The sequence below is a fragment of the Sylvia atricapilla genome, chromosome 7 (assembly GCF_009819655.1).
Source record: "Sylvia atricapilla isolate bSylAtr1 chromosome 7, bSylAtr1.pri, whole genome shotgun sequence".
Taxonomy (NCBI): domain Eukaryota; kingdom Metazoa; phylum Chordata; class Aves; order Passeriformes; family Sylviidae; genus Sylvia; species Sylvia atricapilla.
This window is the reverse complement of record NC_089146.1, coordinates 2,654,695-2,668,363: the sequence shown is the minus strand read 5'-3', so window position 1 is coordinate 2,668,363 and position 13,669 is coordinate 2,654,695. Positions and strand designations below refer to the sequence as shown.

The 13,669-nt window shown below is 42.4% G+C and overlaps 1 protein-coding gene across 7 annotated transcripts in view; it reads left to right on the top strand.

Annotated features, from left to right (window-relative positions):
• Window positions 1-334: 334 nt before the first annotated feature.
• Window positions 335-13,669, top strand: part of KANSL1L (KAT8 regulatory NSL complex subunit 1 like) — a 62,001-nt gene continuing 48,666 nt past the window's right edge. For 5 of the 7 annotated variants that reach the window (XR_010743967.1, XM_066322413.1, XM_066322416.1 and 2 more), the window contains exons 1-2: window positions 350-458; window positions 6,568-7,685. Coding sequence is in view for 6 of the 7 variants with exons in the window: in XM_066322413.1 (XP_066178510.1) it covers window positions 6,598-7,685 (1,088 nt within the window). In the remaining variant the exon portion in view is untranslated. Of the gene's footprint in view, window positions 459-1,529; window positions 2,294-6,567; window positions 7,686-13,669 lie in introns of those variants that run through there. The other 2 variants (XM_066322414.1, XM_066322415.1) reach the window with 2 other exon arrangements.

The window sequence follows — 13,669 nt, the reverse complement described above, 5'->3', positions numbered from 1 at the left end:
GAGGGGGGGTTCGGAGGGAGGGACTGTGATGCAGGTGGGCTCGAGGGCTTTTTATTGGCGGTAGTAACTTGGGCTGTGTGTGTTTGTGAGGGGTTTGGAGCTGTTTAAGCACGCCGCGCGTTGAGGGTCGGGCCGGAGCGCGGAGCGGCGGCCACGCCCCTCTCCCTCAGGGCCCCGGCGCGCGGGGGGAAGGGCAGGGCGGTGTCCTCGCGTCAGGCGGGGCCCCGCCAATGGCGGGCGGCCACGCCCCCCGGCCGAGCCACGGCCCCCGGCGCCGCGGATTGGCCGCGCTCCTCCCCCTGAGCAGCGGGGGAGGCCCCGCCCCGCCGCGCTGCGCTTTAGCTGGGCGCGGACTCTTCAAGAGCGGCAGTGTGAGCGGTGGCGGGCGGCGTGCTGTGTGGGGTTGAAGCGGCGGCGGCGGCGGCGGCGCCGCTGCGGAGAAGCCGCCGGACGCGGAGGCAAGCGCGGGGCGCGGCGCGGCGGGGCGCCGTGAGGCGGCAGGGGCGCAGAGGGGCCGGGCGGCGGTTGGTTCCCGCGGCGGGAGCGGCGGGTGCGCATGTGCGGGGTGGGGGCGGGGCGGGGGTAACGGTTCGTGCGCGCGGCGGGGCGGGGCCGGCCGCTCTGAGGCGGGGGCGGGGCCCGTGCGCGTTCAGGGGCGGGGCCTCTCCGCACCCGCCCCGCGCGTCCCACTCGGGATTTAAACACTGCGTGGAAACTTCCCGCTGGCAACCAACGGGCGCCTACGGCCACGTAGTCCTTTGTCTCGGAGCGACCCTGGGCGAGACCCGCTTACAGAGCTGGACACTTGAGATGAAGTAGTTAGTAAAGCTCTGGGGAGCAACTCAGATCCGGGTCCGGCAACCTGCCTTGTGAGTTGCTCTGTCCACGTGAGGTGGTCTTTCCATCCTCTTCTTGCAGATTCTCAGCTTGCAAAATGAGGTATCTCTCCCCCCAAAAACGTAGCTGTGACTGAGGTGTTCCGTACCTACCCCGCTCTAATGGAAGGGAAATTAAAAATGGGAATTTTCAATTAACAATTTGCACTGAATAAATAAAAAAATCCAAATTATTAAAGTATGCCTTTTGTCAGAGGGTAAATACTTCCTTTTTGTGCTCATTTTAATAAAAAGGAAATACTAAAAATTACCCTGGATAGAGCCTGATTGATGTACCAGCTCAGGAAGCAGTCTGTGTGCCTTAGGACTGCGTGTCTGTGGTTTGAAATCCTGCGGAATGTTGTGAGGAGCTCCAACTCTGGTTTGTTATTTAGTGTCTTAAGAGCTGAGTGGGTCTCATTTAAGACCAGGTTTTGTAACCCTCTGTTCAAAGGCTGAAATCTACAAGTATCACTGAAATATTGATATGGAGTTTACAATGAAATGTATCAAAGAGCATTGCAGATATTTGTCTTAGAGACATATGTAGGACTTACTTAGAGTGGCACCTGTTGTACTACAAAAGGCATTTAACATATATTAAAAATTACTAAAGCTGTTGCTTTGCAAATCTGCTGTTATGGGCTGAACAAGAATTAGTTGATGATGTGGTAGTAAACTCAGAAATTGTATCGATTCTCTGTTCATAAGCAGATCTGAACAAGGAGGAAAACAAACCTGTTCAGAGATTTTAATGAGTCATGGATTTTATTGTTAACCGATACTAATGAGTTCCACTTGAAGTGTCTCCTTTTTGATGTTTTTTATGATTGAAACTTTGGGTGGTCCGTCTTAAATGGCGATCTCTTAGTGTTCAAAGAGATCCTTTTCAGGGAGGGGAGGTGTTGTGCTGTTTTTTGTGGGTTGTGGGCTTTTTTTTTCTAGTTAGGAGGAATTTGTGCTTACATCTTCTGGGGTGCACAAAACACTGGAGTTGCAGTTTTTTCTGGATAGTTGTTCCTGTACAGTGAGTGCTGCTGAACGTGGAGACTCCCCACATGTTCCTGTTTGGGTTTATGAGCTTTTTTCCCGATCTATTAATAGAACAAAATACTAGAATGCTTAAATAAACATCATGAGGAGCTGGTCTGCTTTTGAAGTGAAAACAAAAGCTGCCTACTGAAATGATTTTTTTTTTCTTCACTTTTAAAAGCTGGTCCTAGGTGTGTTAAATACGGACTTCTTTCGTCTTTCTTTCATACTCCTAACCAGGACATGCCCAGTGGGACCAATATCTGTTTTATGGTCGCTGCTGCAGACTATTCCGTGAGAAAACGCAGACTACGCTGTTGAGCTCTTCTTGCTATTCTTAGCCATCACTCCGATCCCGTAGCTTTCCTGAACGCTGGGAGCAGCAGGTAAAGCCTGAGGGATCCCTCCCAGCAGGCAAGGCTTGGAGAAGCTGCCCGGGGGCAGGTCCCGTGTCCTGCACTCGGCTGAGGCACTGCCGCAGTAGCGCCTCTCTGCCAGAGCACTTTATTTTTGTCCACTGATTATCGGCAAGGCTGCCCGCGAGGAGCTGGGGATTACAGGACAAACTGCACAAAGCTGTAGCAAACCGGGTTTTGGCAGTTGTGTAGCGATTCCCTTTTGTAGCTGCCCTCTCTTCTGCAGGCTGTCTCTTAACAGGTTGAAATACAGTATTTTTGAGCATTCTTGCTGAGATTAATTTTGGGTGTTTCACCAGAGGCTGTCTGCTGTCAGGGACTTTGCTTTGCTCTTGAAATGCCATCTAGGCAGGGAATAAACAGTGGAAGCTGGCTTAATCTGAAACACTGTTAATTTGTGAATAAACTGGAAACAGCCATATTAATTTGAAGTGTTGTTCGTAGGCTTCTGAGCTTCAGAAGAAAAAGAAATAATAAACCTAAAAATCTCCTCCTGGTCTCGAGGAATCTCATTAGTAAGGAGAAAATTTCAGGTGTTTATGATGAGGAAAGATTACTCAATTTACAAGGAGAGAAGGCTGCTGCAGAGGAGCCTTAAAAAGCCTCATGCAAGTGGAGTTTTATTGTCATTGGAAACGAAAAGATCACAAACAAAAAAAAATCCACTAAAAGACAAAGCAATCCTCCCCCCAAGCAAAAATCCCCCAGAACACTGTCTGCAGTGTTGTGTAACCAAGTGATAGTGTTATGCAAGGGGGAGAAGAGTCAAAAAGTGAAAGGACTGTAAACAAAACTGGGAAGGCAGGGGATGCCACCTTACAGTGCTGGGTTGTGGCTGGGTTTTGTTGTGTATCTTTTGATAGGCTGCTGCTGATCACCAACATGAAGACACCGGTTTGAGGATTTAGGTAAATTCTGTTGAGGTGGGCCTGGTAGGGAAGGGGTATGAGGAAGAAGTGTCAAGGGAGGACAGAGAAATCAGCAGAGGCAGAGGAGCAGGAGTCACTGGAGGATCAGGAACCTGTAGCTGCAGTGGTGGAAGGGAGCAGGGTGCAGGTCGGGCTGTGGTAAACTGCAATTCCCACCTATATCCTCCAGGATAATTAAGGCATTAGGGGAGGATAAGCATCAAGTCACTTTAAATATTTGTTTAAAGTTGCTTTACTGTGAATGCCTGGTACTTGTTTCTCCCCTTCCCCAGTACTTATTTACTGTCAGTTTTTCTTTTTACAGTACTTCTTAGTCTTTCAAGTGGAGTATTTATTCAGCAGATGAAAAGCAAACTGTTTGCCAGTTTAGCAGAATTTCAGGTGTTTTGGTTTTGAAACCTCAAGTAATATAATATGCAAAAGAAAATTTTTTGAAATGATTTACCTGTGACAAAAAAGCTTTTCCTAGACTGAAAATTCTCTTCAGTATACCATTTTGCAGTACTTGTCTTCCCTCCCTCTTTGCCTTTTTTTTTTTTTTCCACCTTGAATATAGTAGGTTTTGCTCTGGAAACTCACTTCCAGTACGGGTGGAATGAAATAGTTTTTGCCGCTTTCTGCCAAAATCAAATAAAATGTATAAAAGTGTAAATTGTATAACTTTTGTCAAGCCAAGTGCTTGTGCTAAAATTTGTTTATAATTTTTTTGCAGCTGATGCTTTGCTTTGCTCCTGTACCTATGAGGTACTTTTGTGTGTGTGTGTATGAACTTCTTGGAGAAATGCCAAGGGCTGCACACTGTGGCAGTACCAGCTTTTCTAAGTTCTTTTCCATGTCATTGTAGTGAGGTGAGAACGCCTGAGTGTCTCACACTGTCTTCAGGGCAGAAACATTGTATGAAATTTCCAAGTTGCTGGATAAGAGGTTGAGTGATTGCCCTCTTCAAAAGCATTTTACTTATTTTTTAGCTACATTTAAAGTTACTACTTAAAGCAGTTTAAGCATTCTTGGTCAGGCACTCGAAATGAGTTTGTGATTTGTCAGTACTCTTTAGTTCAGTGATTGTGTTCCATATGAGGGCACTTTGATTTCTTCCCTCCTTTTCCTTAAAAGAATTGGAATTAAGTCCTCCCAGTGGGAAAAAAAGGGGGAAAATTGGTATTCATTGCGATTTTGGAAATTTGAAACTGTACCAAAAGGGTTTGTGGTATTTGAGGGAATGTGATGGAGTCAAAACACAGCACTATGAAGTTTTGTGCTGCCGGTTGTTTGAATAACCTCCATCTTCATACAGATATGTGATCCACATCTCCAAACTAGTTTTTTGCCTGAACAGGTCCACTATGTGTGGACGCTTCCTGGTTTTCAGGAGTAGCAGCCTGTGCCTATGAAACCTCTCAGACTGAGGGAGGTGGATGCTAAAGTTGGAACAGTTATAAATTCATTGCTAGGTGCATGTAGATGGTGCTGGTGGTGCCCTTTTTGGAGAGCTTCTTGGAATTCTCAGGGAGAGGCCAAACACAGGGACTCCTAAGCTGACATTAACCCCACAGAGGAACTGTTCAGTTTTATGTTTTAGCCATGCACAATTGCTCTGACTTGCTCTAGTTATTTGCCATTATGTTAGGGGCATTGGTGTCTGAATTCATACTCCTTTGGATTTACAAGTTTGTAGGCCTGCTAGCTTTTACAAGAGGAAAGAGCCAGGTGCTGAGAGCATTGCTGAGTCAGCAGAGCCTTTAGGATTTGGGACTCCAGTTCTCACCAGTGCATTTCCCTGTCTGATCCTAAAATGGGCTTCTTCCTGAACAGCTGTCCACTGGGAGGGCTTTGTGCTGAGCTCCTCTTTAGGCTGAAGTTATTGGCTTATTTATAAAGGTTAAAATCCTGAGGATTTTAATGGTGTCATTTAGGATTAGCAGTAGGACCACCAGACGTGATCCCAGTGATGCTAGGAGGGTGATGTGCAGGTGAAAACCTTAGGGATGAAGTACATATGATGGAGCAATGGAAGGTGAATAAAGCATACAGAGAGTGGTAAGGCAGTACTGGAGCACATGGCTCTCTGTGTTTTGCTTCATGTTTTGAGGGTTAAGGACAAGTATCCAAACTGGTATATTTCAGCTCCCTAGGTTTCCATGTGTCCCTTTAATGTTTGCACTTTCAGAGTAAAAAAACTGTAGTTATAAACAAGCTCAGGCTTCAGACAGATCTTTTCTTAAGATCCATATGTGGCAGTCTCGGAATCATTGACCCCTTATGGGATGTGTGCACTGGAAATTGCTGAGCTAGGCAGTTGCTGTGGAGATCAGAGAAACTGGAGACATTAAAAAGAGGGCAGTGGAAGTGCTGCTCAACTAGTACACAGTTCAACAGAATTTACTGTGGCATTACTGTTCTGCAGTCACTTTTGCTTCTGCTCTCTTATAGTTTTTGGTTTTGTCTCTAGCTTCTTAATGAAGAGCTGACAGGAAATTATCTTTCAGTCTTCTGCAGGCTGTGTTCAATTAAATCATTCATTGGGTTTATTTAAGCCTCTCCTAAACAAAACTGTAAGTACTGTGCAAGTGATTCCTGCATGGAATAGATACAGTAGGACTTGGCAGCATAGCTGCTGATAAGAAGGGGTGAAGGTTGACATTGGTCTTTTGATTCCACTTTGTTAATTTTCAAGGTGCAGGCTAAAGGATTTGTCAAGGAGAACTGTCTTTTCTCAATTTGTTATGAAAAATAATGTGTATGTATTACACAGGCAGTGCCTGATGAATAAAGGGTGGTATACAAAGGCACAGGAAAGAATTCTTTTTTGGTAGGAAACTTCAGAACTTAGAGTTTTCTGTTTTGAAAGCATTAGCCTTGTTGATTGGTTTCTAATGTGTATTTATAAGAATATATAATAATTAATCAAATGCTTGCTTTATATAGACTTACTGTAAATATGTTTCTTGCAGTAGTGCCAGTCACATTGCTCAAGGTCATGTTTTGCAGTCTGGGCAAGGTTAGATGACAGACCTGAACTTTTTGGATCTTATTTCTCAGACTGATAGAATCAAAAATGAAATGAGGTATGAACAGTTATTCCCTTGAGACGTAAAGGCTTCCATTGCACATGGAACAGCCTCTGAATGAAATAAAGAAAAAACAGAAAGACCGTTCTTGTTTGACTTGGGAGGCAGGAGAGTCTGTGTTCTGTAGATAATGTCCTTTTTATGGAATTTTTGAATGACATTGAAAGAATGAAATGTCTAACAGAGTTGTTGTATTTGTACTGTGTCATGAAAATGAGAAAATTTACATGGCCCATGTTATTTTCAGGTTTGCTGTAAACTACCTACCATAGCTATAATGACACCAGCCCTCAGAGAGGCAACAACAAAAGGTCATGGTATCCACTTGTCACCTTCTTTGTCCTCTAGAGCTATGGAGTCTGATACAGCTTTGTGCATGGAAAATTCCAGAGCAGTGGAAGAGAAGATAAAAGAGGACTCCATCGCACAGATTACTTGCTCAGTCCTGGGGTTCCCCACTGCTGAGCCCAACCTCAGGAATGATATCTTCAGCGTGAAGCATTTTGGTTCCCCACCGTCCTCCAAGTGCTATCAGTCTGTTTTGTTAATGAGTACAAATTCTGCTTTTAGCAACAAAACTGGTAAGCAGACGAAAGCGGGAGAGCCTGGCTGCTCCAAGATGAGAAGGTCATTACATAATGGTGCTGACACATCGTTTGGTTGTATCAGTCGTTCAGAACCCGAGCAACAGGTCAAAGGGGTGGCGTTTCCAGAGACCACCTCTCCGAACTTGGCAGGAATGCAGAGACTTTCAGGTTCAAGTGTAACTGAATCCAGTAACGCAGAAGAAATGCAACTTTTAAATGGCAAACGGTACAAGAAGAATGGGGTTTTGGGTAGGGCTCTGGAAGTCTGCACTGAAACAATAAAAGGGGATTTATTACACCAAATTCTTCACGGGCCTTCAGAAGGGATTTCGAGCTGCCCCCAGGAGGAGGTGTGTGCTCGCTTACTCCAGTGTGTCACTAAGCAACAAATGGAAATCAGTCGCGCCAAAAGAACTCAGAAGCGTTTACAAATGCTCCTGGCAAAGCATGTTATCAAACACTGTGATCAGCAGCTGAAATGCTTTGTGAAACATCAGCTTCAGAGGATGAAGGTTTTCCATGAGCCAGCTAGATTTTTGAGCAGTAGCTCCCTCAGATGCACTGAAGGTTGGCCAGAAAACAACACAACCGCTTCGGAGAGTGGTTTGAGTGTGGATGTACAGAATGGAGTTGGCGTTGCGCCAGGTGAGATCCGTGGCTTTGCACTTTCTACTGGAGGGCTGCTGTCTCGTGTGGAGAAGGACCTGGACTCTGATGCAACATGTAGCAGCTCAGACGAAGATGGTGAGGAACAGACTGTAAGAACAACTGTGGAAGCGTAAGTGTTAAATTCCTAATTAGACTCACTCATGTGCTTCTTACTTATAAGTCAGGATGGAAGGGTCTAGACCTGCAGATTCCATCTTGTGTGTGTACCCTCGCTCAATAGATAGTCTTACTGACATCAGCAAGACTGACAGTGTGAACTAGCTTTGGCAAAAAGTAAGAACTTCTAATTAATGCATTCCAGGAGCAGTTGCTTTACTAGATTGCAGAGAACTAGAGTTTGTACTGCACTCTATCAGTTTGCATTACATCAGTACTGCTAATACTCAAATGATGCTGTAAATCAAATAGTGATAGCTATAAATACTTGGGGTCAGAATGAAAAGAATTTTTCTTTTACTCTGGAGTTTTTAAGAGTTAGTCAATATTAAGATCTTGAAATCCACTATGTTGTGATAAAGAGTAAAAATTAAAAATGATCATCTGATGCAGGTATCAAGCCATCAGTGTATGGCGGTTGGTATATTGCAAAAGTTTGGTTTGTTAACTTTTACTTTTAAAAATATTAATTTACTTACTGAAGTCACTAGCAGTGGTGGTTTTATTGTTGCTGGTATCTTTTTCAGAAAGAAGTAGAGGGAAATTCATTAACTAGTAGTGTCTTAAGTTGGCAGGAATCCTGTCAATACAAATTACTGTGGCTTTGAAAATCAGTGGTGAGTAAGAGGAGATAGTAAAATTGCTCTCTGATAATGGTACAACCTTTTTTTTGTTTTTGTTTTTTATTAACCTGTCACTTGCTTATACTGTTAACACAAATCTCTTCAGTCAAGAAATTTTAGAAAGCAGTGAATGGGCAGCTGCTTTCCTCTTCCCAAAGCTGGAGAGACAAACATGTCTTATGGTTTATTGGGGTATAATAGTCAGGACTGTGATACACAGAACAGAGCTGCACACAAATGCAGCAGCTTGGTGGGACCTTCATGACACCCACATTTCTCATGGAGTTTTATATATAGTCAGGACAGGGTTCGTGTTTATTGGTCTTTCCTTAAACCCTCTGCGGTTAGAGGGTTTCTAGAAAAATAAATTAAAAAATACTTCAAAACACTTACTTCCCATTCTGCTTCCTGAGAAGCATAGTGCTCAGAAGAAATCAATAAGTTTCTGAAATTGGAAGAGCTTTGCTCTGTTACATGTTCATAACTTCAGTCCAGCAAGGCTGTATCAAATCTCTGCTGTGCTCTGCTAAGCTCTGTACGTCTGAAAAGGAGGAGAAAAGGTTTTAATTTTCTTTAATATATTGTGAGAATGATAAATACTGTGCTGAAGTCCAGCCAAAGCATGATGACTTGTCAACTAAGTTAGGAACACCTTTGATATTTGAGTTTGCAAAAGAATTATTATTTTGAAATATTTTAATAAAAACCATAATTTGGGCTCTCTCCAGCATGAGAGAATCCATGTTCTCCTAACTGATATACTTCTGAGTAATAGCTCTGCCTCTTGGATTCTTATCTTGTGATTACATGAACTGAAAAAGAAAACTTTTGAGAAATTCTCGATTCTTAAACAGTAGTAGATAATGTAAAACTTGGACCAAAGTTTTGTGTGATGGTTTTCTTTTTTCTTCCTGCCAGAGACACTTGAATTTCTAATTCTCCCTGCCAGTCCTTTCCCTTTATTCCTTCTTGTGGCTTTTGGTAGTTATCTTTCCACTTAAGGCTTACTCAGTTAACTTTGCTGCACTGATGAAAAAATCCACGGCAGGTTATTAAGTGCAAACCCATTACCTTTGGCTCAGGAAATCCCCGAGCTGCTGTTGCTGGCAGCTGAGGGAGTGTTGGGGGAAGCTGCTCTCTCCATGCCTGCGCTGCTGTAACACTTACCTCAGCTATTGCTAGGAGGCAGGAGAACCGGCTAAGATGATCTGTAGTCTGACTCAGTGTGGCCCTTTATTTTGGGTTGTTTATTCTTCTCCCTTTTTTTATGTTCTTAGTGGTGAGCAGTTGTTTGGCAGCAGCGGCTTTGCTCTGCTGGCAGGGAGAGGATCACTGGCATTTGAGGTGTGCTGCTGGGCCAGCAAGCTCAGAGTTAAAGTACTGCCTGATTTAAGCAGAAGACTTGTCTGTGTGCCTAGGCTGAGGCAATGCTTGAATTAACACAGCAGTGAGGACAGGCTGTCTCTTCTTTGGGTTTATCGTTATCTTCAGCTCAGAATGTTTTTCTTCACTTCTCCAACCTTCCTAAAATCTGCCTTTGTGGCTAAAATGCTGCCCTTCTTCTTCTAGGTAACAGAGGTAAATCAGTTACTCACCAATTCAGCTGGTGAGGTTTGCTGTTTCTTGAGCCTTGCCAGTTTAAGGCCCTCTGGGTTGCCTTTCCTCTAGACAAAAGAAACAAAGTTAATACCCATTTTTATATCTGCTGAGTGGATTTACATTGAATTGCCTTTCTTTTCTGAGGATCTGGCTATAAAGTGCTTTCCAGAAACAATGGGATTGTGTAGGTGAGACACTACTCACTTCCTCACCTGTATGGACATTTTTATTCTTCATAGTGAGGGCTTTTACTCTGAATTGCTCTGTGATACTCTTCATAATACTTAACTGTAGATATTGTAAGGTTCAAGTCATGTAGTGGTGAATAGAAAGAATGTTTTGGTTTTGCCCAAATCTCAGTATACTGATTGCATTTAACTTAAGGGTATAATCACACTGGTGACTGACAGTTGTTGTGACTGTGATGTTTTTCATTCTTTCTGTGGGGGGAGCAGGTATGAATCCAATGTGCAAAGCAGGAAGGAGTCTGCAGTTACCATTTTTACCTGAGAACAGTCTGTTTCCCATCAGGAGGGAGGAGTTGATTCCAGCTCCAGTTCCTCATGCTAGTTAGAAAACCTGGAGTTATTTTTAGCATTTTGAATCTGTTCATTCCCATTATCCTGAAAAGAGTTTTTCCCAATGAGAATTGACATAAGCTCTTCTGAGCTGTATCTCAATGCTTTGTGGCTCAAGTAAGATTGTCTTTATCCATCTATTTCAATACCTTTGTTGTTTAGTTGCAAATAGCTGTTGTAAGATACTTAAGCCATTGTTCCTGCATTACGTAGATTCTGTCTTCAAGACTAGAAAGATCCTTGGTCTGCTGGTGAAGGCAATTCACAGTACTTACTGAACTTCTCTAGTTCCTGGAGTAATTGGAAAGGCTCATCTCATTTCAAGAGATGAATCAAAACATATTTTATTCTTTTAAGTGTCTACTTAAAAGAAATATAAAAAAACTGTTGGCTGTCTTCAGGACCTTTGTCATTTTGCTGCTACTGTCAGCTCATGAATGTCTTGAACCTGTCAGTTTTCATAGCACCACATTTCCAGCAGTAAATTTTGATGTATTTTAGTGTTTTCCATCTTCTAGGCATAGGAAATTCCCACTGTCCAGGGGATGTGGTAGTCCTTCTGTGCAGTTTCTCAAAGGCAGCTTTTGGGCGCTGCTCTCTGGCTCACTGTTAGGTGTTAGAAACCAGAGCAGAGTGCCCAAGGAAGGCAACACGAAACTGACCATGAGTAATTCCTTTAGGGATTCATAACTAACACTTGATATGCAACACAGGCAACATTTCACCAGGTGAATTTAGTTGGAACTTGTTGATCCTTGTGGTTCGTGAAGATGAAAGATGATACATAGAAATAGTCATAGATTTCAGAGTGAATTGGATGATTATGTGAGCTCAATAGTTTTTCAACAGCGCAGCTCCACTCTGGGAGCAGTGTGTATCCTGCTAGGCCAGCTCCACATTCTTACTGATGGATTTGGTGTCTGTTCCTGATGTAGCTGGAAATGCAGTATACCACAAAGAACTCTGATGCTCAGGTGGTCATTTGGGAAGCCTTTAAACCTTTGCAGAGTGCAGAGTTTTTCTTCTGTGTACACTACATGTGTGATCTTCCAGAATCAAAAGATCCATCACTGTGCTTCTTTGAAAAAACAGCTGCTCACTCCGTCAAACAGTAATGCATGTGTCTAATCAATTAGACAGAAAAACTGCTTGCAACAGATTTTTCTGCAAAATAAGTAGCTGTTTCTACTCATGACAAGTCCCATGGCTTGTTTTCCCAGTTCTCCTTTCCCTAGCCAAATACAATCCTTTTGCATCGTTTGGTGGGATTTCCCCTCTTGAGATGTTTTCATGCTTTTTCCTCTGATTTCTGAGAGACATGTTTTACTGATTATCCTCCAGCAACCTCAAGCCTGACAAGGATGCACTGTTATATTTTTCCATGCCCACAGGGTTTGTTGTGCCTGGAAACTTTTATAATGAATGTGAAGCGATAGTAAATCTTTTTTTTTTTTTTTTTTTTTCTCCTTTATTTTTTCCCCTTTAGATTGCTAGCTGGAAAGAGTAGATGAGAAATCTGCTTTTAGTACAAACATGTGACGAGAAGGGGAGCGTTAAGGCAGAGAAAATGCAGGAAGGAAGAAAACATTATGACTAGTATCTCCAGATCTAATCTGTTTGTTCTAGATTATTTTCTATTTTTCCTTGCATTTTTTCTTGTGGCTAACTGAGCACATCAGTGCAGTTCTGCAGGCCTGACTGTACACAGCACTGCTCAAGGGACAGGGTTTATTGCAAGTCTTGGAGCCACGTTGTAAAGGGAGGCTGTTTGTTTTTTGCAAGGTCAGGTTCTAATTTTCCACACTGAGCTGTAATTTCACTATGTATCTGATATGAGAACTAATTACAAGTTTGGGAAGGGAAGGAAGAGAGTTTGCCAGGACAAAACGCTGCTCTTAGGCACAAACCTCCACTTGTTTCCTGGTTTTACGACCTTCTTAGTTTTTAAGTCCAGGAAATGTCTTATTTGCATAGAAGATTAATTTGAGGGCTTTTGAATAAGTATAAATTCATTGGCGCAAATAATATGCTGATTTAAGAATATTTTATGTGTTGCTTTTTCAAGAATTCCGTTTTCTCAATTCTTGGCTCCTCTCACTAGGATGTGGGAGGAGAATCAAAGGAGAGATAGCTTTACATTACCTTCTGTTTTAACTCTAAGGAGACATGTATTATTTCAGAATATATTTAACCTCACTTGGTTGGGTTTCCATAAGATGAATTAATAACTTCTTTAGGGTCCCACGTGCATTTAGGGTCCCATGTTTTGCTTTCGAGATTTCTTGTGCAGCAATAAAAACCTTGCTATTTAGCAAGACTTTGTTCTCACAATGCCAGAGTAATGCTCTTGTGAGTGATCCTGATTTCTAACCTGTAATTACATCCATATTTTTGCAGCCTCTGAAGGCAGACTGAAAGGTTTTAGTGAATGGCAGAGGGTTTGACAGGTTTTAACCTGTAAGAGTTTGGGCTGGGAATCTCAAATCTTTTAAGTTGGATGGATGTTGAATTCATATTAAATAACAACTTGGCATTACTCTTCTTAATAACTTTATAATACACAGTCAAGACAGTGTAGTAGAATATCAAATCTAATAAGCAGGCACATGTGTATACATATATAACTTGTATGCTTAATTAAATTGGAGACAAGAAGAATTTGGTGCTTGATGTCAAGTGCTGATTAATCACTGTTTTATGGCCAGCTTTTTTCTTTCACTAAGCTGTGAAATGTGTTTTAATTAAAAGATTGTTTATAAACAACAATGAACTGTCTTAATAACTTCTTGTAAAGCAAGGGCAGAGTTATTTTGGCTCATAGCTAACATTGGTTTAGTGAGAATCTACTTCAAAGGGATACACCTGGTTCCTTTGAAAATCAGCATATGTGGGCCCCTGATACAGGAAATTATTTAAGTGCTTTCCTTTCCACATGAAGTAAAAAGTGTGCATAAAGACTTCCCCAAACAGAAATGCTCTCCTGTAACAGGGTTTCATTCATACTGCTAAATATGGGTTAGGAATGCAATGTTAGATGTTGGATTTAAATATATTGACCTGTGCTTTTTTTTAACTGAAACAACTGTAAATTATTTTTATCCACACACTTTGCCTAGCTCTTGTGAGTCAAACGAAGT